Raw genomic sequence first — 27,568 nt, 5'->3', positions numbered from 1 at the left:
AGAGTCGGCTGTGGCCGGGTGCTTCCAGGGTGCTGCATCGGCAAGTTTGCGGTGCTGGAAGCTCATGGCAGGGAGAGTTTTTCTTCCTTCTACTATCTGCATGAGATGATGGGACTTTTGAGAGACTTCAAGACTTTTTTTTTTACCGTGCCCATGGTCTGTTCTTTATCAAATTACGGTACTGCTTTGTACTGTTGTAACTATATGTTATGATTATGTGGTTTTTGTCAGTTTTTTCAGTCTTGGTTTGTCTTGTTTTTCTGTGATATCATTCTGGAGGAACATTGTATCATTTCTTCGTGCATGCATTACTAAATGACAATAAAAGAGACCTGTGTGTCCTCATAATCTAATCTAACATTTGGGGGCTCGTCCAGGATACATCCGTATCCCACTATGTGGTCAGTGACTTTAGCTGTCTGAAAGTATTTCCTTTTAAGAGGTATGTGTGTGTGCGTGCTATGTGTAAGGGACCAGCTACCAGACAGCACAGGGAAGTTCACTGAGACAGGGCCACCAGTTGCGGAAGGTGGTTACTGACTGTTTAGGACAGCAGGGGGTGCGCGTATACTCGTTCAGTGGGCAATGGATTGAGTGCAACGAGTTTACGGAGAACACTTGGATAGTGTGGGAGATACTGTTTGGGACGGCAGAGAGAAAATTTGGGAAATTATCTGCGTGCGTCCGACTGTCTATGGGAAAACCTGAGAAGCCTAAGACGGGCGACAGTGTAGAAATATTTAACATTCCACATTAAAATTGAGAAGGTTGAATGGACATGGCTGGGTGGGTTAACACCTGGAGCCTAGAGGAACATTGGCAGTGGTGGAAATGTCAATCCATGAGGAAGTGAGGTAAAGCAGAAGTCATTCTATGTCATGTGTATTTGCAGGGGAGAATAAAGTGCCTGAAATCACAATGTACAGATAGTAGAGCTACAGAACAAATGGGATGAATACAGAGAAAGAGACAAAGAGACGTACATGAAAAACAGGCAGAATAATTAGTAAGATGCATGAATTAATTAGTCCTGAATCTGGGCAGACTGAGAAATAGAATAAGCCCCAGTAGGTGGATGCTTGCTGGGCATCAACCATGGGAATAACTGTTGAGGAAGATGATAAGGTAAATTGGGAAGTGTTGGACCAGGGATTTGACAAGTGGGAAAGTACCCAAGTACAGGAGACTAGATTACCTCAAGATTTCCACAATAGCCCTGACATTGTCCATAAAGTCAATTTCCACAGATTTTGGATAAGCTTGAGTTGATGCATACTGTAGTATAATTCTACAATATATAGATGATTTGTTATCTCTCTGACGGTGCTGTCTGAAAAGAGGATGCTGTCCAAGTTGCATGCCATCTTGGACAATGTCTCCCATCCACTACATAATGTACTGGTTGGGCACAGGAGTACGTTCAGCCAGAGACTCATTCCACCAAGATGCAACACAGAGCGTCATAGGAAGTCATTCCTGTCTGTGGCCATCAAACTTTACAGCTCCTCCCTTGGAGGGTCAGACACCCTGAGCCAATAGGCTGGTCCTGGACTTATTTCCTGGCATAATTTACATATTTCTATTGAATTATTTATGGTTTTATTACTATTTAATTATTTATGGTGCAACTGTAAAGAAAACCAATTTCCCCTGGGATCAATAAAGTATGACTATGACTAATCACCTCAGCGGTTGAAGTTGGGCACTGTGGAGCAATAGTGAGTGTTTTGGAAGTATTACAGCACCAGGAATTTAACACATGGCCCAAACAGGAACGCAACCAAGGGCATGTTATCACACAGGGTAGAAAGGACACTTCAGATGACAGAAAGACAGCAATTAATTCCACGTCCTATCCAGTCAATATGAGGGGAGTGAGGAAGGTTTAATTACTGCTGCAACTTCACTCCCAGATTTGCAGCACTGATGGCCCCATTACAAGCTTCAGTCAGAGGAGGGAAGCTCTCTCTGGAGGAAGGAAAGTCGGTCAGTAGAAGAGAAGATAATGAAATATTCACAGATAATAACAAAGCCCTAGTTTCTGCACCTGCTTGAGGATTAACAGGTCTGACAGACTCTTTCCCCTTTACTGCAGCAATGAGGGACAGTACTACAATACAGAAATAGCACAGGATCAGGGGACACGAAAAGGCCAGTGGCATAGTCCGGAAATAGTGGGGGACAGAGGGTCCAGTGAGATGGAGGAACTGAGCGAAATACATGTTAGTAGGGAAGTGGTGTTAGGTAAATTGAAGGGATTAAAGGCAGATAAATCCCCAGGGCCAGATGGTCTGCATCCCAGAGTGCTTAAGGAAGTAGCCCAAGAAATAGTGGATGCATTAGTGATAATTTTTCAAAACTCGTTAGATTCTGGACTAGTTCCTGAGGATTGGAGGGTGGCTAATGTAACCCCACGTTTTAAAAAAGGAGGGAGAGAGAAACTGGGGAATTATAGACCGGTTAGCCTAACGTCGGTGGTGGGGAAAATGCTAGAGTCAGTTATCAAAGATGTGATAACAGCACGCTTGGAAAGCGGTGAGATCATCGGACAAAGTCAGCATGGATTTGTGAAAGGAAAATCATGTCTGACGAATCTCATTTTTATTTTTTGAGGATGTAACTAGTAGAGTGGATAGGGGAGAACCAGTGGATGTGGTATATTTGGATTTTCAAAAGGCTTTTGACAAGGTCCCACACAGGAGATTAGTGTGCAAACTTAAAGCACACGGTATTGGGGGTATGGTATTGATGTGGATAGAGAATTGGTTGGCAGACAAGAAGCAAAGAGGGGGAATAAACGGGACCTTTTCAGAACGGCAGGCAGTGACTAGTGGGGTACCGCAAGGCTCAGTGCTGGGACCCCAGTTGTTGACAATATACATTAATGACTTAGGTGAGGGAATTAAATGCAGCATCTCCAAGTTTGCGGATGACACGAAGCTGGGCGGCAGTGTTAGCTGTGAGGAAGATGCTAAGAGGATGCAGGGTGACTTGGATAGGTTAGGTGAGTGGGCAAGTTCATGGCAGATGCAATTTAATGTGGATAAATGTGAGGTTATCCACTTTGGTGGCAAAAACAGGAAAACAGATTATTATCTGAATGGTGGCCGATTAGGAAAAGGGGAGGTGCAACGAGACCTGGGTGTCATTATACACCAGTCATTGAAAGTGGGCATGCAGGTACAGCAGGCGGTGAAAAAGGCGAATGGTATGCTGGCATTCATAGTAAGAGGATTCGAGTACAGGAGCAGGGAGGTACTACTGCAGTTGTACAAGGCCTTGGTGAGACCACACCTGGAGTATTGTGTGCAGTTTTGGTCCCCTAATCTGAGGAAAGACATTCTTGCCATAGAGGGAGTACAAAGAAGGTTCACCAGATTGATTCCTGGGATGGCAGGACTTTCATATGATGAAAGACTGGATCGACTAGGCTTATACTCGTTGGAATTTAGAAGATTGAGGGGGATCTTATTGAAACGTATAAAATCCTAAAGTGATTGGACAGGCTAGATGCAGGAAGATTGTTCCCGATGTTGGGGAAGTCCAGAACGAGGGGTCACAGTTTGAGGATAAAGGGGAAGCCTTTTAGAACCGAGATGAGGAAAAACTTCTTCACACAGAGAGTGGTGAATCTGTGGAATTCTCTGCCACAGGAAACAGTTGAGGCCAGTTCATTGGCTATATTTAAGGGGGAGTTAGATATGGCCCTTGTGGCTAAAGGGATCAAGGGGTATGGAGGGAAGCTGGTACAGGGTTCTGAGTTGGATGATCAGTCACGATCATACTGAACGGCGGTGCAGGCTCAAAGGGCCGAATGGCCTACTCCTGCACCTATTTTCTACGTTTCTATGTTTCTATACTATTCAGCAAAACAGACTCCTGTTTCTGCCGGACTTCCCTGGTGTGTCGCAGCCTTGGACCATGTAGCTTGAGCTGAGCGGGTTTGTGAGCCTGTAGTAATCATGGGGCAGCTCCCGTTACACACAGCACACACCAGTGTGGAGCTCCCGAATACAGTGAGGCTGAGAGCAGTCACAGAGAGCCAGAAGGCAGCTCTCACCTCCAAAGAGAAATCAGTAATGGGGGGGGAGAGGGGGAGAAAAAAAAGAGACAGACACACAGACACACACTGGGGTGAACCCCACAGGTGCCATCCTACAGAGGGTGAAACGTGAGTATCAACTGGAAAAAGACCTGGAGGAAGAATCTGGTGTAAAAGTAAATTCCACTGGAAGGAGAAGCAGAGGAGAGTTTTATAGGTGGGTTCTGGAGGTACTTAGATGGGAAGTCACAGACTAGATGCACCCTAGTGACAGTGACAGAAGAGAAATTAGCTGCAGGGGCACTGTCAGATGGATGCTCAGCTCAGGTGGCTGAACTAGTGACTTTAATAGAAACTGCAACAGGGAGAGAGTGAACATTTACACAGACAGTAGGTACACTTTGGGTGTGGTGCATGGTTACCTGACAGCATAGGTGTGGAGGGGGTTTGTAACCTCAAAGGGCATGGGTACTCAGCACAGGCACCTAGTAAAGGAACTGATAGAAGCAGTGAAGTTGCCTGCAGAGGTAGCAGTGATTAAAGTAAAGGCTCGCCAGAGAGTGAGAAGTAAAGATCAGAAAGGGAATGAGTGGGTGGAACTCAGGGCAAAAAGAGCAGCAGGAGAACACAAGCCAACAGAAATTGCCAGTGAAGAAGGAAAACCTACAGAAGTCAATCTAGTAAAAGTATATGGGCAACACACATCAAAGTTGCTGGTGAACGCAGCAGGCCAAGCAGCATCTGTAGGAAGAGGTGCAGTCGACGTTTCAGGTCGAGACCCTTCGTCAGGACTTTGTATATGGGGATGTGGAGGCAGAGGAGGAGGAGAAGTGGAGGAGAGGAGAAGCAAAGGAGGGACCAGATGGTAGCTGGATGCTTGGGGAAGAAGTAGCTGTAGCCCTGCACGTATTAGGCAGATATTGCTGAAGTTACATCACAGAGTGATGCCATCAGAGGGTGTGCCAGAAGTCCGTGAGTGTCAGGGAGCAGGACTGAGTGCCATTGCTATTCCAAGGGAAGAAGCGCCAGGCAAACTGAGAGGTCTTAAGGTGGGTAAGTCACCGGGACCAGGTGGACTACACACCAGAGTTTTGAGAGAGGTTGCTGAAGAGATAGCAGATGTTTTGGTCATGATCTTTCAAGAATCATTTCATTCTGGCATGATTCCGGAGAACTGGATGATTCCAACTGTCACTCTATTCTTTAAGAAGGGAGGAAGGCAAAAGAAAGGAAATTATAGATCAGTTAGACTAGCCTCAGTGGTTGGGAAAGTGTTGGAGTCCATTACTAAGAATGAGGTTTCAGGGTGCTTGGAGACTAATGATAAAATAAGTCAAAGTCAGCATGGTTTCTGTAAAGGGAAATCTTGTCTGACAAATCTGTTAGAGTTCTTTAAGGAAGTAACATGCAGGGAGGACAACAGAAAGACAATGGATGTCATTTACTTGGATTTTCAGAAGGCATTTGATAAGGTACCACACATGAGGCTGCTTAACAGGATAAAATTACAGGAAAGATACTGGCATGGATAGAAGAATGGCTGACAGGCAGGAGGCAGTGAGTGGGAATAAAGGGGGCCTTTTCTGGTTGGCTGCCAGTGACTGGTGATGTTCCTCAGGGGTCAATACTGGGACCACTGCTTTTCACATTGCTTGTCAATGATTTAGATAATGGAATTGATGGCTTTGTGCAAAGTTTGCAGATGATATGAAGATAGGTGGAGGGGTAGGTTGTGCTGAGGAAGCAATGTGATTGCAGAAGGACTTAAACAAATTGGACAAATGAACAAAAAAAGTAGCAGATGGAATATAGTGTTGGGAAATGTATGATAATGCATTTTGGTAAAGGGCACATTGGTTCAGATTTAATTGGGGAGAAAATTCAAACATCAGACATGCAAAGGGACTTAGGAGTCCTCGTGCAAGACTCCTATTAATTTACAGGTTGAGTCTGTAGTAAAGGCGGTAAATGCAATGTTGACATTCATTTCAAGGGGAATAGAATATGAAAGCAGGGATATAATGCTGAGGCTTTATAAGACACTATTCAGGCCACACTTGGGAGTATTGTCAATAGTTTTGGGCCCCATATCTCAGAAAGGATGTGTTGTCATTAAAGTGAGTCCAGAGGAGATTCACGAGAATTATTCCGGGAATGAAGGGGTTAACATATGAGGAGCATTTGGCAGCTTTGGGTCTGTACTCACTGGAATTAAGAAGAATGCAGGCGGAAATGCAATGTAACCTACCAAATGTTGAAAGGACTGGGTAAGCTGGATGTGAAGAGGATGTTTCCTATGGTAGGGGTATCCAGAACTGGAGCGTACAGCCTCAAAACCGAGGGGCAACCCTTTAGAACAGAGCCAAGGAGGAATTTCTTTTGTCATCTGTGGAATGCTCCGCTACAGACAGCTGTGGAGGCCAAGACTGTGGGTATATTTAAAGTGGAAATTGATAGTTTCCTGATTGGTCAGGGGAAATCAAAGGTTATGGCGAGAGGCAGGTGTATGGGATTGAGTGGGATCCAGTATCAACCATGATGGAATGGTGGAGCAGACCCAATGGGCTGAATGGCCCAATTCTGGTCCTATGTCTTATATTCTTCTCAGGGAGGGCACAATATGTTCATGACCCTCCAGCAGTCTTGGCCGTGGCCGGGGACAGGCAAGGATGTTGCTAAATTTTGTCGGACATGCATCATTTGTGCCCAATATAACCCCGGTGGCGAATAAAGGTGCAGCTAGCAAACCAGACACAGTCTAGGAGCCCCTGGGGAAACATCCAGATGGACTTCATGGGGCCCTTGTCAAAAAGCAGGGGGAAAAGCTACTGCCTGGTGAGATCATGGATCACCTCACCCAGTGGGTAGAGACTTTCCCAATGAGAGATTGTACCACCAGCAGAGCAGCATGGATTTTAACTCAGGAAATCCTCCCCAGGAGAGGAAGTGCAGCCCAGGTGGACTCGGATCAGGGAGCACATTTCACAGGGAAAGTGATGAAGGAAATGTGCTGTGCTCAGGATTCAACAACAATTCCACGTACCCTACCACCTTCAGAGCTCAGGAATGGTAGAAAGGATGAACCGAACGATCAAAACTGCCCTAGCTGAAGCTATAACAGAGACGGGACAGACATGGGTTAACGTATTAATGGTTAACACAATCCTGATCAGATTGTGAACAACCCCAAACCAGCCGCGAAGTCTTAGCCCCTACAAATTGCTGACGGGGCAAGCAATGTGACTCCCTTATGGAGTAATTGGGTTGCACTGTAACTGGAACACAGGGGATAAAATGACCAGTACGTAAAAGGCCTCTGTAACCAGCTGGGAGTGTTGAAGGACCAAACAAAACAACAGCAGCACCTTGTTGTGGGGAGCCAGAAGGAGAGGAGATGATCCTCCTACAGCTGGGGGACCAAGTCATGGTAAGGGAGCTGCTTGAAAAGGCAGGGTTCGCTCCCCAGTGATGCTTCTGACAAATGACCCCTGCTTTTTCTATACAGACCATGCGAGGCAGCCAGTGGAAGCACTGGACTTGGGTTAAATCGTATCACTCACCCTCAGACAGAACAAGAGTTCAAATCCACCCTCTAACAATGTCATTTCAGAGATGAGCGCCAGCCTGCCGTGTCACATCTGACCACACCTGATGGAAGTAGACCCAAAGGAGGAAGAGAATGGAAACGTGAATGCAGAAGAGACAGCGACTGTTTAAATAAACCATAAACAATGTATAATGGTCACTATGCTCTGTAATGAAGGCTGGTTCTGACAGGTGGATGATTAGTTGTATAGATAGATACTGAGGAAAGTAGATGGAAAGGGATCAGAGTTATGGCAGACATCAAGTTCCACAACATCGATGGCAAGAGAAAGAGAAGAAATTGCACGTAGTGTCTGAAGGCAGGCAGCCACCCCACCCTGGAATGGGAGGGGGCACGAACGACCTGGGCCCTTTCAGTCAACACACATCAAAGTTGCTGGTGAACGCAGCAGGCCATGCAGCATCTCTAGGAAGAGGTACAGTCGACGTTTTGGGCCAAGACCCTTCGTCAGGACTAACTGAAGGAAGAGTTAGTAAGAGATTTGAAAGTGGGAGGGGGAGGGGGAGATCCAAAATGATAGGAGAAGGCAGGAGGGGAGGGATGGAGCCAAGAGCTGGACTGAGACAAAATGCGGCCGAAAAGTTGAAGAGCCGAATTACAGATGGGGAGCAGTGAGAGATGGTTTCACTGAACTCCCGAAGAGAAGATTTAAACTTCTTCAGTGTAGGCATCACCGGAAGAGGCTTCGCAGTAGTGAATTTGGATCAGTGATTGAAAGGTCAGAGGCAGAGGAAGAGCCACCACAGTGAGGTCCTTGAGCCAGTCAAATAAGGACCACCCCAAACACTTCTGTAGATCAATCAAAAAGAACTGAGAGGCTTGTCAGATTATCCTGACAATCTTTTGTCTTGGCATAGAGTGTCAACTGTTTTGCCTGTGAAGCTGAGGTAAGTTACCCTGCCGGTACACTGCACACAGATAGATCTGACAGTTTCAGTTATCAGAGATTGAAGGGGTAATGATAAGGATATGATCAAGCTACAATGGGCCAGCAAGGAAGGAGACAACAAGCACATGAATGACAAAGCTGTATTTTAAAGATTGATTGAAATTGAGAAGACAAATATGCCCAGGAGGAGGATGTGATCAAATTTCTGGAACATTTTATCACTATCTTTGCTTAGTCTTGTAGAAAGCTAATTAGGTATGACAGATATTGTTATATGTTGGTACATAGGGACATCATAGTCATTAATTCTGTAAGGGATTTTTAATAGTGAAGGGCATTTTTGCCGCCCAACTTAATTAGATCCTCAACATTTGGCCTTTCTGGACAGATTTCTGTTCATGGACCAAGAGGACGGCATGTTAGGGAATATTCTAGAGTTACGTGAATATAGCAGATATTAATTCAAGCGAGAATCAGCCCCCAGTTCTCAATGCAAATTATAAATTGAAAGCAGTAAATTGAACTTAAAAGCAGCAACTTTGCAAATGAACAAAACTGTAAGAGATACGGTTTGCAAAATGGTGATCATAGGACAAGTGCATTTGTATCAGCCTAATGCTAAGATGATGGGGTTGTGTTAATTGGCCTGCATTAATCCAGGGTTTGAGTAATGGGTTTAAGTAATTTGCACCATTGAAACAAGTTCAAGGAAACTTGCATACTGGACTGATACTATGACTTAACTCTTAATAGTTGGGCATTTGTATTACCTATAGTTTATTCCAGCAAAGGCATTATGTAAGTGTCTTATCAATTACAATAAGCTTCCACTGTAAATATGTAACTCAAAGGAGCCATTTGTCAACCTAAAGTATTGAAGTAAACAAGGAAATTGTATTGAATTACCTGCTCTTAAGGGTATAAATATGTGATGTATTTTTGGGTTTGTGAGACTCCAACAAGAGTGTCTTTATGCGAATGCCAGCTTGTTCTGATGAATAAAGACTTCTATAACCACCAGTTTTGGTGTCTCTCTGGGGACTTTGATCTCAGTCACAATAGGGCCGTGTTAAGTGACACATTTTTTAATGTTGAATGAGGTGGGATGGTGCTAGTGTGAAAAATGACAAGATGTGAAAGTACGTATCTACACTTTTCTTTAAATATGATCCACGGGCTCCAGTACGAATGGATGTCTCACCTTCATAAGGGTGGCTGCAATCTCAGAAAGTAGAGACAGGTACTCCCACATTTAACAAGTATCTGCATGAACACTTGAATCGCCAAGACAGAAAGGACTAAGGACCAAGCGTTGGTAAATGGATTAGCATGGATAGGTAAAGCAAAAAGTATTCACCCACACCACCACCCTGGAAGTTTTCATACTTTATTGTTTTGCATTGAATCACGGTTTAGCCTTTTTTAAAATACTGATTAACAGAAAAAGACTCTTTCGTGTTAAAGTGAAAACAGATCTCCACAAAGTGATCTAAATTAATTACAAATATAAAACACAAAATAATTGATTACATAAGAATTCACCCCCTTTAACATTACACACCAATTTATCACTGGTGTAGCCAATTGTTTTTAGAAGTCACGTAATTAGTTAAATGGAGATCACTGTGTGCAGTCAAGGTGTTTCAATTGATTGTATTTATTTTTACTGGAAGGTCCAACTGCTGGTGAGTCAGGATCCTGGCAAAACCTACACCATGAAGACAAAAGAACACTCCAAGCAACTCTGCAAAAAGCTTATTGAAAAGCACAAGTCAGGAGATGGATACAAGAAAATATCCAAGTCACTGAATATCCCTTGGAGAATGGAAAGAATATGGCACAGCTGTAGATCTGCTTAGAGCAGGCTGTCCTCAAAAACTGAGTGGCCATACAAATAGGGTATAGTGAGGGAGACCACCAAGAGACCTATGACAACTCTGGAGGAGTTACAAGCTTCAGTGGCTGAGGTGGGAGAGACTGCGCAAACAACAACTGTTGTTCGGGTGGGTGCTTCCCCAGTCACAGCTTTATGGGAGAGTGGCAAAGAGAAGCCACTGCTGAAAAAACTCACATGAAATCTCGGCTAGAGTTTGCCAGGCTCTGAAGTCAGCTGGAAGTTTCTGTGGTCTGATGAAACCAAAATTGAGCTTTTTGGCCATCAGACTAAACACTATGTTTAGCACTGCACATCATCAAAAACATGCCATCCCTACCGTGAAGCATGGTGGTGGCTGCATCACACTGTGGGGATGCTTCACTGCAGCAGGCCCTGGAAGACTTGTGAAGGTAGGAGGTAAAATGAATGCAGCAAAGTAAAGGGAGATCCTGCAGGAAAACCTGATTCAGAGTGCAAGAGCACTGCAACTTGGAATTTGTTTTCTGCAATTTGCTTTCCAGCAGGAAAATAACCCCAAGCATAAAGCCAAAGCTATACGGGAAAGGTTTACAAACAAAGTTATGTCCTGGAGTGGCCAAGTCAGAGTCCAGACCTCAATCCAATTGAGAATTTGTGGCTTGATTTGAAAAGGGAAGTTCACTCACGATCCCCATGCAATCTGACAGAGTTTGAGCAGCTTTGCAAAGAAGAATGGGGAAAAAAATGCAGTGTCCAGATGTGCAAAGCTGACAGAGGCCTATCAGCTGCTAGAGGTGCATCTACTAAATACTGACTTGATGAGGGTGAATACTTATGCAATCGATTATTTGGTGTTTTATATTTGTATTTAATTTAGAACAATTTGTAGAGATCTGTTTTCACTTTGACACGAAAGAATCTTTTTCTGTGGATCAGTGTGATTAAAAAGCCAAATTAAATCCATTGTGATTCAATGTAGTAAAACAATAAAACACGAAAAGCTTCAAGGGGGAAGGGGTGAATACTTTTTATAGGCACTGTACTTGGTCAGAAGAGACATGGTTGGCTTTAGGCCTGATTCTGTGCTCAATGTCGCTGTCACTCAGTGAGACATCAATTGACTCAACGTCAATCAATAGGCCCCAAATGGAATATTTTGACAGGTGTCGATACACTACTGTAAGAACATTTGGCCTTTCAGTTATACATCTTTGATCTTACGGCATTGCTCCCAGATGACTTTCAGTAGTGCCTTGGTCATCTTAAGTTTCCTCAAAAAGACCCTAGTTGGCAAAAAAATCTCTAACAGTGGAAAACATTCACAGGTGGACTGCCAACGTAATGGGCGATCACCGGTATTAAAAGACAAGCCCAGCTACACACAACTGTGAGCTCAAATATTTTCTCTCCATACAAGTTGTACATGTGGATCAGATGTCCATCCGTACATGCAGCTTGGCTGAAGACAGTAGCATATAACAAGGTTCCCATCTGTTGCCAGGTTGACTTTGTTGCCTGCCTGGATTTCAATTTGGAGGGGGGCCCGGCGCTCAGTGGGTGGGGCAAGAAATGCAGTTCGGACAGTGCAAAGGAGAATGCACGAGTGGCAAAGACAGGAAATTCAAGGATGTGACACGTAACGCTGGTTGGTTCTGCTCTGAATTGTAGTAAATTATCAATTATTTTCTGTTGATAGAATGCTTTGTTTGACAAAGCAGGTAGAGAAAGCCACTGTAATTAATTGTCTAACGTATGCTCTATTATACAGTGCCTTGAAAAATTATTCAGCCCCCAACCCTTTGTAAATGAGAATTACAACCAGGAACTTTGATCAATTTGAGTGAGAATTTTTATTTGTGAAATCACATGCTCTTTTCTTCCCCATCCTCCCCCCCCCCCCAGAGAGCAAAGCCCCCAAAAAACAGGGAAGTTTGTAAAGCATGAAAAACTAATAATTCAACAACTGAAATGACAGCAGATCAAAAGTATTCAACGCCTATTAGATTTATGCCACACATACCGCTCAGCGTTAAGGCCAAGAAGTTCCACTTTACTCTTGTCTCACCACAACACCTTTATTCATATCTTTAGTGTCTTCTATGTGGCACTTTGCAGAGTCTTCATGGGCAAGGATGTATTTTTCTTTCGTGGTACATTTGGCGTAAATCAGCCAGGTAACACCATCCCTACTATAAAGTATGGTGGAGGTAGTATCATGCTTTAGGGATGCTTTTCAGCAGCAGGGACTGGAAATCTGGCCAGGATTGATGGGACTAAATACAGGGGGATCCTGGATAAAGACCTGGTAGCTTCTGCCAGAAAGTTAAACCGGAAAGGAAGTTCATCTTTCAGCAGGACAATGACCCAAAGCACACTGCCAGAGAAAAGTGATGTCCTTGAGTGGCCCAGTCAGAGCCTGACCCTAACTTGATTGAAAATCTCTGGCAAAGCCTCAAGAGTGCTGTCCAACACAGCTCCCCAACTAAACTGGCAGAGCTTGAGAAATTTTGCAGGGAAGAATGGGCAAATCTTGCTCCATCACACTGTGCAAAGCTAATAGAGACTTATCCAAAAAACCTACTGGCTGTAATAGCTGTCAGAGGTGGTTCAACTACATACTGAGCAAAGGGGGATGAATACTTTTGATCTGCTGACATTTCAGGTTTTGAATTTTTAGTTTTTCATGCTTTACAATTTTCCCTGTGGTTTTTGTTTGGGGCTATACTGTGAAAAAAGGAGCATGTCATTCACAAATAAAAATTCTCAGTTAAGATCGAAGTCCCTAGTTGTAATACTCATTTATGTGAATAAAATGTTGGGGCTGAATACTTTGTCAGGGCACTGTAAATCATTTACCTTTGCTTGTTAGTTATAATGACTGCCAATTGTCTACAGTTCTGATCATCACACCACAGGAAAGATGGGATGGCAAGAAGAGATTCACCAGGATATTGTGTGGAATAGAGGATTGTTGTCATCAAGACAGATAGGATATTCTGGGTTTACCCTCAATGGAACATAGGGTAAACATCAAAGAGGTTTACAAGATTGTGAGAGTCAAAATCTGTTTCCCAGGGCACGGAGGTCTACTGCTAGAGGCTAAAGGTTTACAGTAAGGGAGGGAAGGGGAATTTCAAGATCTGAGGGGCAAGATTTCCACAAAAAGGGTATTTGGAATGAGCAGTCAGAGGAACTGGTGGAGGCAGATACAATTACTACTTTTTAAAGGAATTTGGAAAGTTACGTAGATGAAAAGGTATAGAGAGATACAAGCCTAACAGAGACAAGGATTTCATGGTGAGCATGGGTAAGGTGAACCATGAGGGTCTGTTTCCATGGCTATACATTTCCATGATCTATGCTCACCTTCCAATATCTTAGCTGCCAAGATAGAGAAATACAAAGACAGAAGCAAGAGGAAGATCAGAGAGGTGAAGAGCAGAATATAGAACAATCAATTCAAACTGGGCTTCTGAAACTGTACATCAGGTATTCAAAGCACATGGACGATTTGCCCCATTGATAATCAGCAGACACATGGTGTGTGCTTCAACAGTGAGGCATCATATTGACAACAGTTGTTATGTATACTTGCTTTCCATTCGCAAATGGGAAACATGACGACCTTATTAGGTAGGGTACAGAAGAGATTTTCTCAGTTATTTCCAGGAACTGACAACTCCCATGGTTGTTAGCGACATGGGGAGAGAAGAGGAACTGTGCTCACAAAGTACAGCAAGTTCGGTGGAGATTTGAGGTGTTCAAAATCATGAAGAATTTTGATTGTGTAAATAGGAAGTCCATTTCCCAGGGCAGAATGGCTGGTCACCAGAGCACAGATTTAAGATATTAAGCAAAGAAATATTGGCTACATGCAGGAAAATTAATGCTTGAACAATAATTTTCCAAATGGTAATGGAAACAGATTCATCAATTGCCAAAAAGAAATTGCATGAAATGGGAAACCTCCAGGGCCATTGAGAAAGTTAGGGAATATGACTGATTGAATGGCTCTTCCAAACTGCGAAAAAATATACCAAGTGGCCTCATCCTGTAGTGTGTTAGTCTATGCCACAACCTAAAAATACAATCCCAACATGTAAACATTGAGAAGTTATTTAAAAATATATGAAAAGCCAACTGAGGACTATGATGAACCCAGTCATGTTCCTCTGCTCGCTGCATGCTACAGAAGATCAGAACCACAGGTGACCCACCCAATCCCTACATGGGCTGCACCCTGCCCCAAAATTCCCAACCCCTAATTCACTTCAGCCACCCTCAACATCATGCTGTGAACCGAATTGTGCAAAATTGGCCATTAAAAGTGGCAAAAAAAAAATTATTTGATTCACAGAGCTACTTCAGCTTTGAATCTAATTTGAAGCAAAATCTGGTAAGTCGATGGAAGGATTATTTTCCCAAAGCTTTATTTATGCCATTTTATTGTAATGACCAACTGTGGGACTTCAATTGTCATGTGATGTAGTCAGCTAAGAATTTGCTAAGCACTGGGACATTCCTTCAAGTCACAGAATATATTTACCCAGTCAAATCCTGTAATGCATCTTCTCAAAGAGTGCAAAGTCAGCATAAAAAAACACAACATGGGCACTGTACTGAGGCAATTAAATTGCTTTGTAAACTGCATCAACTGGGCTCTACAAGTATCTGCTTAAGATGGCTTGGTGACTTGATAAATTAAAATTAAAAAGTAGTAGATTTCCAAATTGGAACGCGCACAGAAATGAGAAAAATCCAATTTAAACTATACCATGTTTAAATGATAAAAAAATGATTACTAAATCACTTTAATAGCATGGAAATTAATCACACTCAGTGTTTGATTCTCTATTTCAAATGCGGGTCGACCTTCACTAATCCAGCACCACTGGGACCTGAGGAGTGCCGGATTAGTGAAAATGCCGAATTACGGAAGGATCACATTAAGCATAATCAGTGCTGGATTATCGAACGAACTGGACTACAGGTAATCGGATTAGTGAAGGTCAACCTGTACTAAAGTAGGAAAATAATTCTATCCACTGAATGCCTCAATTTAGGTCGGCCTAGAGAAACAAAGGGAAAGACATCAGACACATTAGCATCCAAGTCCCTTCGCAAGCTCTGAAAATTAAGAACTACTACCACTGAGCCAACTGGCATCCTTGGGTTCATTGTAAAGTGTCTGGATAAACTAAATCATTTTCTTTTAAAGGCAAATCCCTTTATTTAATTTGCATTAGCTGCATATTAGCAATGTATTTTTTTCTTTTACAGATGGGACTGATACTCACTTTACTTTTGGTGAAAGGCAAAAACAAAATGTTTTAAAACAAAATGCTTCTCCTGTCCACGATCTGCTTGGTTGCATATAATGAATAGTCAATGCAAGAACTGATTTAGGTACCTCCAGATTTCAAAGGTTTCTCTTTCCATAAAAATGCTGCCTAACTGAGGGCTGCTGGCATGTTCTATTTTTATTTCATATTCCCAGCATCTGCAAATTTGCTTTGAATTTCAAGAGAAGAAAACATCCAACTTAATGGCAGGAGCATTTGTGTCTTATGAAGACAGCATCAAAACACTTCATTCAAACTGGCTGCAGATGAAACCCCACTATTAACATAAAGGGGTGCAGGAGGAGGGAACTGGAGACTGGCTAGCTAAAAACAGTAAAGTGAACACTGAAGTACATCAAGAAATGTGATATCAGGCTTAGATATTTGTAATGGGATTAAATAAAAACCAAGATAGATTTATAAAAGGGAAATTGTGTTCAATAAATCCAGGGTTTTTTTGAGCATGTAATAGGTAGGATAGAGAAGAGCAAATGAAGATAGTCTATTTGGGTTTTCAGAAGGTTGGTGATATATAAATTCCCACTCAAGAGGTTAATACACAAAATCAAAGTAGCAGCAATGGAAGACAATAGACATGCATGGATTAAAAATTAATCAACAGACAGGAAAGAGAGAAAAAGAGCAAGTAGGACTCTGTTAGGGATGCAGTGACTAGTGGGATACTGCAGGAATCAATGCCTCAGTACCAACTAGCCACATTGGACACAAGGGATTTGAATGATGGAACTGAGTAAATCTTGTCCCAAATTTGCCCCCAACAAAACTGGGTGACATTGCTTGTAGTAACGAGGACATCGAGGCTCAAAGGTGACGTAGACAGGTGTGCATAAAACATGGCACATGCAGTCTAATGGGGAAAAATGTTAAGAAAGAAAATGTAAAGGCAGATAATGATAAATTAGGAAATATTGATGTAAAGAGCAACCAGACATGGAAAGCATGCACAATGGTGCAGCAAACAATTAAAATGGCAAATATAATGTTGGCTTCATAGCAGGAATTGTGTGTGCAGGAGCCTGGATATCTTGTTACAATTACAAAGGACCCTGAGACCACAAACGTCATCCTCTACATGCCAATTTTGTCTCCTTACCCGAGAAAGGATATAAACTGTCATTGAGGGAGTGCAGTGAAGGTTTAACAGACTGATTCATAGATGGATGGACTGTGTCATATGGAAACATTTGGTCAACAAAACACATCTCCCGTCGGGCTCTGAAGAGACAGGACCAAACTGAAAAGCAAAATTCTGACAGGGCTGGACAGACAGGGCAGGGGAAGGAGTGTGGTGGGGTGGTTGTTGGAGAGATTTACAATGCATTTGGAGGAAGACATTTCGGACTGAGATGAGGAAGAATCCCTTCACTAAGAGGACGGTGAAACTGTGAAATTCTCTACCAGAGAAGATGGTGGTGGCGACATTGCTGAATGCACTTAAGGACATAGTAGATAGATTCCTGCCCATGAAGGGATACACAGAACAGGATTGATATTGGATTGGCCAGGACTGTACTGAATGAAGAATCAGGATCAAAGAACACATTACTTTTGTTATTATGCAAATGCAACACAATTCGGGACAAAGAAAAAAATATCATGTTTTGTCAAAAGGCTTTAGGGCATAGTCAATACCTTGACATTAGAAGTTATTTCATATCTGAACAGAAAAAAAAATACAGGGTGATGCAGAGAATTCCACTGCGCATCAATCAAATATTAAATTTTTGAACTGAATTGAATGGCAACAGGTTTGAGTTAAACTTAAATATTTAAAATTAGCTGGAGCGGTGAAACCAATAAAGCACTTCTCCTAGTTCCAATGATACATTGTCACAAATATTTCAAGCTTGTAACTAACCTGCAGTCGCACCGGCAGAATCTGTACAAGGGCTGACATTAATAGTGCTTCTTATTTCCTCATTGCTCCCATATTTCATGACTGAATTTAAAGAAGTCAGTGTATTGAGAAGCTGGGAGTTCAGGGACCCAATCTGAGAATGGGGCTGTCCAAAGGCATCAGCTAGTTCAGTGTAATTTTCAGCAAGAAGCATCTGCTGCTCTTGAAGCAAGTTTTGTACACGCTCAACATAGTGGTTCAATGCGGATTCCGCCCCAGGATTTCGCTCCATCTCTTGGTACTTCGCAGCAAGCACAGACCCATCACCAACACCAATGCTCTTGGTGTTAGCAGGCACAAGTGGCTGATTGATCGTGCCGCAAGCAATGTTTCTAGTTTTCAAACCAACAAGGAAGTTTTCATTTATGCTTAACTGACCAACTCCAAAATCTTTGGTTTTTACAGATGACAACTTCTCCAGATCAATGTCACAAGTGGATGTCGTGCCCACACCAACGGAGCGGGTTTTAACAGTTGCATTGACATCCTTCACTCTACCATCTCCCACAGCGACAGTTCGCGTTTCGGTGGCTGTCGTGTTGGTCTCCTTATTGCAATTGCTCACAATGGTATTGGTGGTAGCGTCTGTAAGTGTTACCAGCTCAGTATTGGTGAATTGGTTCAACCTATTCACATCTATATGTGTCTGTTGGTTTGTTGTCTGTGGTACTGCCATTACTGCGGAATCAACGGCATTAACTTGTTCTGTGTTTGTGCTGGAATTCATCAGCTCCTTTGGTTGGCAAATTATAACGTCCACTGAGCAATCCCCAGATCCTACTGATTTAAATTCCCTCACTTCCTTCTTGGTGAGGTCTCGATCCTCCACTGCTCCTTCTGTATTTACAGCTACATCGCAGAAACTTTTCAGCCCGCAATCCATCGCCTTATCACACATTACAACGCGGTGACCCACGGCCATATCCTGCAATTCCACCTTCTCGTGTACAACCCAGCAGTTCATTGGTATATCTAAACCCACAGCGATATCTCGACAATCAGGCCTACAGGTGACTCCAGAGTTGTGTGTTTGCTGTTGAGTGCCCACACAAGCATCACAATAGCTCACGTGGTCACCTACTATTTGGTTTTTCATTTGCACTGTCGCTTGTACTGATGCAGTCGTGACCTGAGGTTGTACCATTACATACTTATCTGTCCTTTTCCTCGAGCCAGCAACCTGCAGCTCTAACTTCAGTTTACTCATTTCCACCTCATGAGTGGCTTCCTTTAACTGCACCTCAAGCCTGTAAATTTTCTCTTTCAGTGCATCAATCGTCTGCTGCTGCAGTTCAATTTCCATATCAGCCTCCGTGGTGATACCGAGAAGTGTCTCAGTAACCCCAACACTGGCATCAGTCTGGTCAACAGCCGTGCTCACTGCCACATCTTTGAGACACCTTTCAGTTTGATGATAAACCACAAACCCACTCATGTCCACATCGGCTCCCACAGCTACCGACCTGTACTCTTTTGCCTTTACCAATGGCTGTGTGTTCGGTTTTTCATCACCACCGTCCTGAATCTTTTTCTCAAGTGCCTGCATCTCTGCTGTCAGCTGCCGGAACTCTTCCATCCTCAAAGAACTCTGTTCAAAATTTTCCATTTCATCCTCCGAGTCGATGTGCAGCTCTCCAACCTGTTTAGCCTGCAGCAACTGCTCAAAGTGATCTGCATTTCCTGCGCTGTAGGATCGCTTTCGAAACCCACAAGCAGCAGTCTGATTCACAGTTTTTTGGTTTTTCAGCTGAGCTGTTAATTGCCTCCTTTCTTCTTGTAACACTGAAATTTTTACCTGTAGAATCGGAATCGTTTTCACTTGCTCCTCCAGCTCCTTGAGTCGTCGCAGTGCAATGACCATTTGCTCTCTGATGTGCTGCAGATGCATTGGGGTGACGTTTGTGACAGGCGTTGTGATGCCCGAGCTCAAAGGGCTGTGACGAATGGAACTGCCCATTGACGAAGCAAAATAAGGATTGTATTCACCATTTGCCTGGAAACCATTCTGAATTTGCTGGGAATTTGGCGAGGCTTGGTTTAACCCTGCAGATCCTGTAAATGAAACTAAAGAGTTGGTCGACCCCGTGCCTCCAAAACTTGCAAACCTAGGGCGCCGTGTATCTCCAATGGTAGACTGCATGATCAGTCTCTCTTGCTCCAGCCTTCTGCGAGTTTCCATCAGAGTTTTTTCAACATGGAAATTATGTGCTGCTGGCCTTGGTGAAGGCGGAGGCAGAAGTCTCTTTTCTTGAATGCTTAAAAGTGCTGGGGACGTCTCAATTCCACCACTTCTTATTTGAGGGGTATGCTGGCTTCTTGCACCAATAAAAAGCGACGGTGACAATTTGTTGTCTTCACTGTTGGAGGATGACAGGGATTCTGTTGATGTGCATTCACTGACCTGATCTCCAATGCTTCTAGGATTTGCAGGACCTTTACCCACTTTGGACTTTCTCTGAATATTCAGTTTCTTTATAGTGTTTCCCCTTTGTATGTCATCCACATATTTTAGAAAATCCAAGTCAATTTGAAAACCATAAGGAGTTTCCACAGAATATTGAGACTGCGGATCCTTCTCATCTTCTCCGTTTAAAGAAACGCCTCGTTTTTCTGTAGACGAAAATGAAAAATATAATTATGGATTTTTTTATTGTCTATACATGCAACACAGCTATTTTGTACAGAAAGCGGCAGGAAATAAGTTTTTTTTTTAAAAAAGTGTCATTTCGACTCAGCAACCTTTATCAAAACAGTTAACACAATGCCTCACAGAACAGAAAGAGTTAGCATGCAATCACGAAGAGTTTGTAACCGTATTACAAGACGTGTATTTCAGAGACTTTGCAGCTTTATTAAAATGGCAGTTTTGGCTGATAAAGATCCAGCACTGCAGATTCCTTAATTAGCACTTATTTGTGGCATTCTGTTAAAGTAGAACTTGATGCAGCTAGAGCTTTTGAGTTGAACTGTTATGCCTTAATCAGGTGACCAAATTCACTGCAGTGAACCACACGGTAAAAAATTCCAGCAGGGTTAAGAGTTAGAAATGCCGCAAGTAAATACATGAACAATTCCAACTAAAACAAAAGTTGCTGCTAACAGTCTTCCCTTCTCTGCTCCAGATTTGCTACTAAAAAGAGAGAAAAGATCACATTTTACTAACTTGAAGTTTTAAAAGCGTGCTCAGTCCCCTTGTGTTTAAGCAACAGCTTCTTACTGGATAAGTACAGTCCCAATCAGGTTGTGCTCAGCTCTGAGCACATTCACTAAAAATATGCAGTCAGACCCGTTTCTGACAGGGTCCGAAATTCCACAGCAAGTGAGGAACTGTCTAATCAAGCAACCGGCAGGAAGACAGAACAATCCTAAGAAATTCTGGAACAAAAGTTATTCAGTCAAGCTAATTATCAAGCTGTTTTGAAGCAAACGTTACAACATAAAAGAATGGCTGCTGCTCAGACTTATTAACTATGATGGCTTGGCCTATACTGCCAAACAGGAAAGGAGAATTCCATTACTTACAACTGCAGACAGGGAACTGTGAGGAAACAAGATCCAGCTTCTGAAACGTTGGTTAAGCTTACATTCACGCTTTTCTGTCCCCTCTCCCTGCAAGCCCCGAGAAGCACACTTCTTTTGTAATCTCTGATTCAGAGCTTCAAAATACTTTCAGCAAACTCTAACCAGGCTGAAAACTGTCATCTGAAGCCCTGCCTGCTCTTACTCATGCTGTGCCCTATAAGGAAAAATTCCAGTATTCCAGAGTAAACTTAGCCAAGTACAGCACACCGTAGCAGAGGCTGGGCAGACACCAATGAAACGCCTTTTCGGAATATGCCCCAGCTCCCCCACCTGCCGTTGAACACTGTCTTTTTGAACTGAAACAGAGCTTCCTCTGTTCATTCAAGTGACATGTTAAAAAAGCCAATGCATATTCTGCTAGAATGTTACATTGATTCAGGGAAAGGTGGTGGTGGAGGGGAATATGTACAAATGTGCTTTTCTTTCTAAAATCCACATACTGCAGTGGCATTAATCTCTTAACTGTAAATATAATAGTTAGATTTCATAAGTCTCAAAATCACTGTGTCTTAAAAAGCCAGATACGCTTCAGACTTCTGCAAAAGTTTAGTTTCAAATTATAGATGATGGATGCCTGTTGCAAATTGAATGGTGATTTTAATATTTTAATCAGATACGTTACATTGGCGTACCACTGCAGCATAGTGGTCTGCGTGACACTATTACAGCTCTAGTGTTGGTGCTTGGAGATCAATCCCAGCATCCTCTGTAAGGCAGCTCTGTATGTTCTCCCTGTGGGTTTTCTCTGGTTTAGTGTAAAGACCTCTTGGGCAGGTTAGTTGGTCATTGTATATTGTCCCATGATTAGATTTGGGTTAAATCGGGATTGAGGGCGGCTGTTGGTGGTGCTGCTTGAAGGGCGGGAAGGGTCTATTCCGAGCTGTGACTCCAAATAAAATATGAATAATAAATCTTTATTACCCCAGTGGTTTTTTTTTTAAAAATTCCCAGCTAAAACATGAATCCCACCTTAAATTGGTGGGCATAATGGTTGGGCCGAGCATTTCACAGCTTTCCATCCCCCTTTCCAGATGGTCAGTTTCTTGGCCTTTGATCACATGGCAAGTCAGCAGCCTAGTGTTCAGTTTTCAGTGAACGCTGTGCTTCCATCAAAGAGCAGACAATCCTGGCTGGCTGTTATCGGGAACTACTCGCTCAGGTGGCAGCATATTTCTTGTGACTGGACAATGCTGGACAACAGTTGAATCAGTAATTGGATAACCGCTGGTTTGACTGGGCTGGACCGGGTGGGCCTGAATGAAAAGGCTTTTGAGGAGAGCAGGCAGGAGAACAAACATCCAAGCCAACCATGCCCTGCTCTGATTCTCAGCCTCATGGTATCAAGGAGTTGGTGCACTTGAACTCTGTCGGGAGAGTACATTGCTAACTTTCCATAAATCTCACAAGCAACATGGATAGCAGCATTTGAATCACAGTCCAGTGTTGAGAGAGGCAAGGGTACCCTTGCGCAAGGATCACTGGCAGTTAACATACAGGTAATAGGAACCATTTTACAGCAAATTGCATCTTACCCTTTTTTGCAATACGTGAGCAACTGTCCTGCTGCAATAAAAACAGGCCTGGTAAATAATGCCTGGAATATTGCACAGAGGGCTGGTCTTCCTACACTGCAATATTTCTGGGGTGGGAGGGATTGTCCATGAGGAGCAACTAAGCAGACTCTGCCTACAGTGTAGTTTGGAGAAATGAGACATTACCCCATTTAAATATTCAAGATCCTTACAGGTCTTAAGGAGGGAGATATTGGAAGGATGTTCATTTGAGTGAGCTGCCTTGAAACCTAGGGTCATGGTCTCAAGAAGCAAGTCTTTCAAGGAGGAGATCAGAAGAAATTATTCACTAATCTGTGAAGAATTAAAGACTATGGATTAGAACAGGAAAGTGGTACCCAGGTAGATCAGTCATAATCTTACTAAATGCCAGAGCAGGAAAGAGGGACTGAAAGGTCATATGGAAGAATGGTCTTTTTGTATCTGAATGAATAACCTGCAGTAATCTTTGACTTGAAGCGTCAATGATTTGGGTGATGGAATTGAAGGCTTTGTGGCCAAGCTTGTGGGAAAAAAGGTGGAGGGGAAATGGTGCTGAGGAAGCAGGGTGTCTGCAGAAGCACTTAAGACACATTAGGAGGATGTGAAAAAGAGCGGCAGATGGAATACAGTGTAGCAAAGTGTACAGGCATGCACGTTGTTAGAAGGAATAAAGGTGCAGACTGTTTTCTGCATAGTTCAGTTTTGGACCCTTTAACTAAGAAAGAATCTGCTGGCTTTGAAGGGGGACCAGAGAAGGTTCACAAGAATGATCTCGGGGGTTAAGAGCTAACATATGAGGAGCATTTGTTAGCTCTGGGCCTGTACTTGCTGGAGTTTAGAAGAATTTGTGGGAGGGGGGATCTCAGTGAAACCCAGCAGATATTGAAAGGCTGAGACAGAATGGATGTGAAAGGTGTGTTTCCTATTGTGAGAGAGTTTTGAACAGCGGCACCGTCTCAGAATACAAACATGTCCCTATAGAACAAAGATAAGGAGGAATTTCTTTAGCCAGCAGCTGATAAATCTGTGGTATTCATTGCCACAGACAGCTGTGGAAGCCAAGTCGTTGGGTATATTTAAAGTAGGCAAAATTTTCAGGGAGAAGGCAGGAGAATAGGGTTGAGAGGAATAATAGATCAGCCATCATAAAATGGCGGATCAGATTCAATTCTGCTCCTATTTCTTATCGTTTTGGTAATGGAATTCATAGCATTTGAGGATAGAGGTATGGCGGGGAAGGAAATGTGACAGTCTACTGTTCCTTGGCAGGGTCTAAAGCTGGTTTACATATAGAGATCTAAAAAGAGGAATCCTCCAAACAGCCCAGCTATTTTTTAAGAACTAATTTTAATCTATCTGGAAATCAAACGTAACAAAAAAAAAGTCACTGTTTCTACACCCTGCCTAGTGACTTATTTTTTAAAATACAAGATCATATGGTCACAAAATAATTGCCATCATACTGTTAAAGGGTCATGGCAGAAACCGAAACATTACTTGGGGTGGTGATAATGATTGTCTCCAAGTTTAGTATTTTAGATTTTTCCCAATTTCTCAATAATTCCAGATCCACTAAAACATATATGAACACTAACTCAAATGCTTACTATGAAGTCATTTTGAAGTTCAAAGTAAATTATCAACGTACATATACAGCACTATACACCACCCTGAGGTGTATTTTCTTGCAGGCATTCAAAGCAGAAGAAATAGAACGGAATCAATGAAAAAGACTTCACAAAAAATCCTTGTATCACATCAGCAATTGATAAAGAATGACAAACTACCAAGGTGCAAAAGACAAACTGTGCAACTAGAAAAGAAATTATAAAGTAAATATTACTGAGAACATGAAATGTAGGGTCCTTGAAAGTGAGTCTATAGGTTGCGGAATCAGTTCCTCTTGCATTTGGACCTTTTACATGACTGATACAAATCTTCAAACTGCACGCAAAAGAAATGAATTGTACTTGTATATATTGTCATTCACCCTGAGCAGTTTATGCTCAGCAAATTAGATCTGGGTAGTTACCCCTATTATTTGGGCACCTTTGAATGCATAGTCCCACACACGCTTGTAGATTATTCCTCAATTAATCTGTTTTGGTGGCAGTAGGAATGAGGGCATCAGGAAAGTGCAAAGCAGTAACTCTCAGTAAAGGGGACAGAGACTTTAAATAAATCCAGCCCCAAACCATGACATTATTGCAGCAGCTTCACACATATGTCAAATGCTGATGTGATACAAGGACTCCACGCTAAAAGCAGTACAACAGCCTTCTAGAATTGGGTCAAGTGTGCTGCCTTGTACAGGCCAGTACAACTGTCTGGGTCAAAGATCCAATTGTATCCAGATGTGCACACAATAACAAGTTTTCATACAATTATTTATTTGAAATGCAATCATACTCATGTGCTACAACTTATTTTCAGTTGCACAAAGTCACATTATTTAATTCTACTTCAGACAAAATCCACTTTACACGCATAATGAACCCTACATTGACAAACTGAAGAAACTGGTTCATTGACATATGTGGTACAAGTTTAAAGGCGTTACAGCTTATCTTGATTTATATCAAACATTTTATTCTTTTTATAGCACAACAAGATTTCCTATTATTTCTAACATTTTTTAAAGTACTGGCTCTAAAATTACTAAATCAACTTCCAAATTACAACTATTCATGCAAGATTGGCGTTGTCATAAAGTGCTGATCACAACATCAGCTTCAAGGAAACACACATTTACTTTCACAAACAAATTTATTTAACAAATTAATGAATAACATAAATTTATGTTTGTTATTATTTTATGCTGTTAGATCTTTTCCCCAACTTGGGGTAAAAACTTGCTTGCCAATGGTTACTCATGGACCTTTTACACTGAAGGTCTGCTTCCAAGGATACCAGGACAAGGATTGCTGAGCAGTGATTTCAATTTACCTTCAGTGAACTGCAAATTGCAAATACACACATGTATTGGCCAGATACAAATGGTGCGTGCAATGTCAACCTGAGCTTGGCATTTTATGAGGAGCCTCACAATTTGAAATAGCAGCAAAATTCCAAACACGTACTGCTTGTGCTATGCATTTCAGATGACTACTATTGCAATAGGCCCATGCTATAATGGCGAAAGATGTATAGAAATACCTTCATCTTCACTTTTAACTACAGAATATATGCGCTGGAACAGCTTTTGGACGCCTCCGAACAAGAGTCTTTCATGATCGTGACATCTGAACAGACACCAAAATGTTAGTGTACAAAGCAGTGGTAATCCCAATGCTCCTGTATGCATCAGCAACCTGGACAACATACCGACGACATCTGAAGGCACTTGAAAAGTTCCATCAACGCTTTCTTCGAAACATCTTAAATAGCAGCTGGGAATTTGGAAGAACCAACGTCAGTGTGCTAAATGAAGCAAAAACAACAAGCATTGAAGCCTACGTCATCAAGAACCAACTAAGATGGAGCGGTCATGTTGTTCGGATGAAAGACAAATGTCTGCCGAAACAAATCTTCTACTCCCAGCTTAAAGAAGGCAGAGAACAGAAAAGATTCAAAGACTTCTTAAAGCCAACATGAAGAAATGTAACATCGACATCAACAATTGGGAAACCAATGCCAAGGACAGGAAACTCTGACAAGCCATCATCCAAGAAGGAACGGCAACTTTCAAAGCCAACAGATGTGCAGAATTAAAAGAAAAGAGAAGAAAATGGAAAGAGAGGCAGCAACAACCAAAGCCCCATCTGCCATCTGGAACTACCCGTCCTGAATGTGGAAGAACTTCCAAAGCCAAGATTGGACTCATAAGCCACTTGAGAGCCCATAAGTAAATCAACAGAATGAAGATCATCCTCGACCTCGAGGGATAGCCACGACAACGACAGAATATAATGCGATGTCATGACAAGTTTAGAATCTAGATGCATAGTTAATTTTGGTATTGGAATTGGTTCAATAAGAGTAAGATACCTCAACATAAAATGCTATTTAGTTTGTCTTTGGGTAAGCAAATATGTCAATAGCACTCACACATGAGCACTGCCAATTGACCACGCTCTAAAATGCACCTGTTATCTCACAAGCAGTGTCCTAATTTCACAGACCATAAAATATACGAGCAGAATTAGGCCATTTGGCCCATCGAGTCTGCTCCGATTTAAGGAACTGTTGACCCAGGTAGTTAATATTGGAAACTTGCAGAAACAATTAAAAAAGATTGAGTTTTTTTTTCCACAATTGTAGTCACTATGTTATAAGATTGCAGTAATGGGGGAAATGAGGTTCGAATGCCATAGGTTGGAGTGAACACAGCAGCTGCACTTTTCTGATTTTTCATATGGCCTAGGCCGGGTCAAGTATCACTAATTCAGAGTAATTAAATATACAAGGTTCTCATGAGTCTTGCTACATAGGATTCTGCTTTCACAGTCCATAATTCTATCCATTTTACTGCAAACACTGCACACTAAAGCCCTATGTTAGATAACAAGTGTAGAAATTGTATTTAAAAAGTCACTATATTAATAAATTATATTTTCCTGAGAATGACTGCAGAACTGATTAGTTTACAGATCCTTTCCTTCAGCTATTCTGAGAGAAGCTTTGGATGAAATCCATATGGAGCACGAAGTGGAATAGATGCAATTATGACTTTCACAGGGAACACAACTCCAGACTATTTCAGGAATTCTGCTACTGGTAAAATTAACTCAATACCAGTTACTCCAAATGAACTGAATATTTCTTTGGTTAGTTAAGTGCA

The 27,568-nt window shown here is 42.3% G+C and overlaps 1 protein-coding gene and 1 long non-coding RNA gene across 7 annotated transcripts in view; one reads left to right on the top strand and one right to left on the bottom strand.

The window, feature by feature from the left end:
- kank1a (KN motif and ankyrin repeat domains 1a) overlaps positions 1-27,568 on the bottom strand; it is a 278,049-nt gene that overhangs the window by 25,721 nt on the left and 224,760 nt on the right. For 5 of the 6 annotated variants that reach the window (XM_072281739.1, XM_072281738.1, XM_072281741.1 and 2 more), the window contains one exon: positions 17,615-20,263. In XM_072281739.1, coding sequence (XP_072137840.1) covers positions 17,615-20,263 — 2,649 coding nt within the window. Of the gene's footprint in view, positions 1-17,614; positions 20,264-20,816; positions 20,870-27,568 lie in introns of those variants that run through there. The other variant, XM_072281743.1, reaches the window with a different exon arrangement.
- LOC140211687 (uncharacterized) overlaps positions 1-27,568 on the top strand; it is a 46,775-nt gene that overhangs the window by 5,032 nt on the left and 14,175 nt on the right. The window lies entirely within an intron of this gene.

The sequence above is a fragment of the Mobula birostris genome, chromosome 17 (assembly GCF_030028105.1).
Source record: "Mobula birostris isolate sMobBir1 chromosome 17, sMobBir1.hap1, whole genome shotgun sequence".
Lineage (NCBI taxonomy): Eukaryota > Metazoa > Chordata > Chondrichthyes > Myliobatiformes > Myliobatidae > Mobula > Mobula birostris.
Note: the sequence above shows the minus strand (reverse complement) of the source record. Positions and strands in the feature narration are given on the sequence as shown.